Below are 1,333 nucleotides of genomic sequence, written 5' to 3'. Positions count from 1 at the left end.
TCCAGCAGCAGCAGCAGCTGCAGCAGCAGATGCAGCAGCTGCAGCAGCTGCAGCAGCCGGCAAACCCCAGCTTCGTAAACCCTAGCTTCGTAAACCCCAGCTTGCTAAACCCTAATTTTGTAAACCCTAGGCCCCGCCGGCCCCTGAACCTCGTGTCCGCCTACGCGCTGGTGAGCAACTGAGGGTTTAGGGTTTAAGGTTTAGGGTTTAGACCACCTCCCGACTCCCCAGACCCCCCCCGTGCACGCGCAGCTTCTGCTGCGCACAGCCGCAGTCCTGAGGCCACGGGCTAGGGTTTAGGGTTTAGGGTTTAGGGTTTGCTGCAGGGCGGGTGTTTGCTGCGGGGCGCCGGGGTGTACGTACACCTGGAGCCCGCCTTCACAAACTTCACTCCCAACTTCTGCGGCTGTTTGGATTACATTTTCTTTTCCGCGGACTTTTTGCTGCTGGCGGAGCTGCAGCAGGAACTGGAGCCCGCGCAGCTGCTGCAGGCCCGCAGGGTTTAGGGTTTAGGGTTTAGGGTTTGGGGTTTGGGGGGGTTTAGGGTTTGGGGGTGGGTGGGGGGAGGGCGGGATACTTGCGAGGGTTTGGGGCTTGGGGCGGACGGAGGGTTTGGGGTTTAGGGTTTAGGGTTTGGGGGCGCGCGGCTGCGTCTTAGGGTTTAGGGTTTAGGGTTTAGGGTTTGCGTGCAGGAGGCTGAGTCTCTTTATTTGCGCTCCCCCTTTCTGCCTTCTCCTTTGCGGCCCTCAGACCACATATCGCTCTTTGCGAGGTTTAAATGGCTTGGCGACTAAACCCTAAACCCTAAACCCTAAACCCTAGGCCTGCAGGCCCGCCAAACCCTAAACCCTAAACCCTAAACCCTAGGCCCTGCGGGTCGATCCGTTTGGCGATTTTTCGTTTTGCGAGTTTGCGGTGTCTGGACACCAGTTGGGCTTGGGGCGTGGGCGTTGGCCGCAAACCCCAAACCCTAAACCCTAAACCCTAAACCCTAGTTTTTGAGGGGCCGTTTTCGCTTTTCGTCGGGAGCCCGAGGGTTTCCCCGGGAGTAAAACCCTCGCAGCAGCTGGACTGCTTCGGCCTGCAGCAGGCCGGAGGCGCAGCTGAGGGTTTGGAGGGGGGGCTGAGGGTTTGAGGGTTTAGGGTTTAGGGTTTGGGGGCTGTAGCTGTGGACGCGCAGCACCGAGCCGCAGCCCCCAAACCTGCTGTTCATACACCCGAAGTAAACCCTCGAAACCCCACAAACCCTAATTGCGAAGCAGCACATTGCGCAGGGTTCGCAAGTGACAAACAAACAGAGAGAAGACAAAACCCTTGCTGCAGCAGCAGACAC

At 58.7% G+C, this 1,333-nt stretch overlaps 1 protein-coding gene across 1 annotated transcript in view; it reads left to right on the top strand.

Annotated features, from left to right (window-relative positions):
* The window catches only part of ETH_00042470 (endonuclease/exonuclease/phosphatase domain-containing protein, putative), a gene marked incomplete at both ends in the record, with an annotated part of 2,841 nt that extends 2,047 nt beyond the window's left edge, over positions 1-794 (top strand). Inside the window, 2 exons of the mRNA XM_013374012.1 lie at positions 327-491; positions 693-794. Coding sequence (XP_013229466.1) covers positions 327-491; positions 693-794 — 267 coding nt within the window. The remainder of the gene's footprint in view (positions 1-326; positions 492-692) is intronic.
* Between the last annotated feature and the right edge of the window lie 539 nt (positions 795-1,333).

The sequence above is a fragment of the Eimeria tenella genome, genomic scaffold (assembly GCF_000499545.2).
Source record: "Eimeria tenella Houghton genomic scaffold, Eth_scaff1892, whole genome shotgun sequence".
Taxonomy (NCBI): Eukaryota; Apicomplexa; class Conoidasida; order Eucoccidiorida; family Eimeriidae; genus Eimeria; species Eimeria tenella.
The sequence above is the reverse complement of the archived record's forward strand: the minus strand, read 5'-3'. Positions and strand labels throughout refer to the sequence as shown.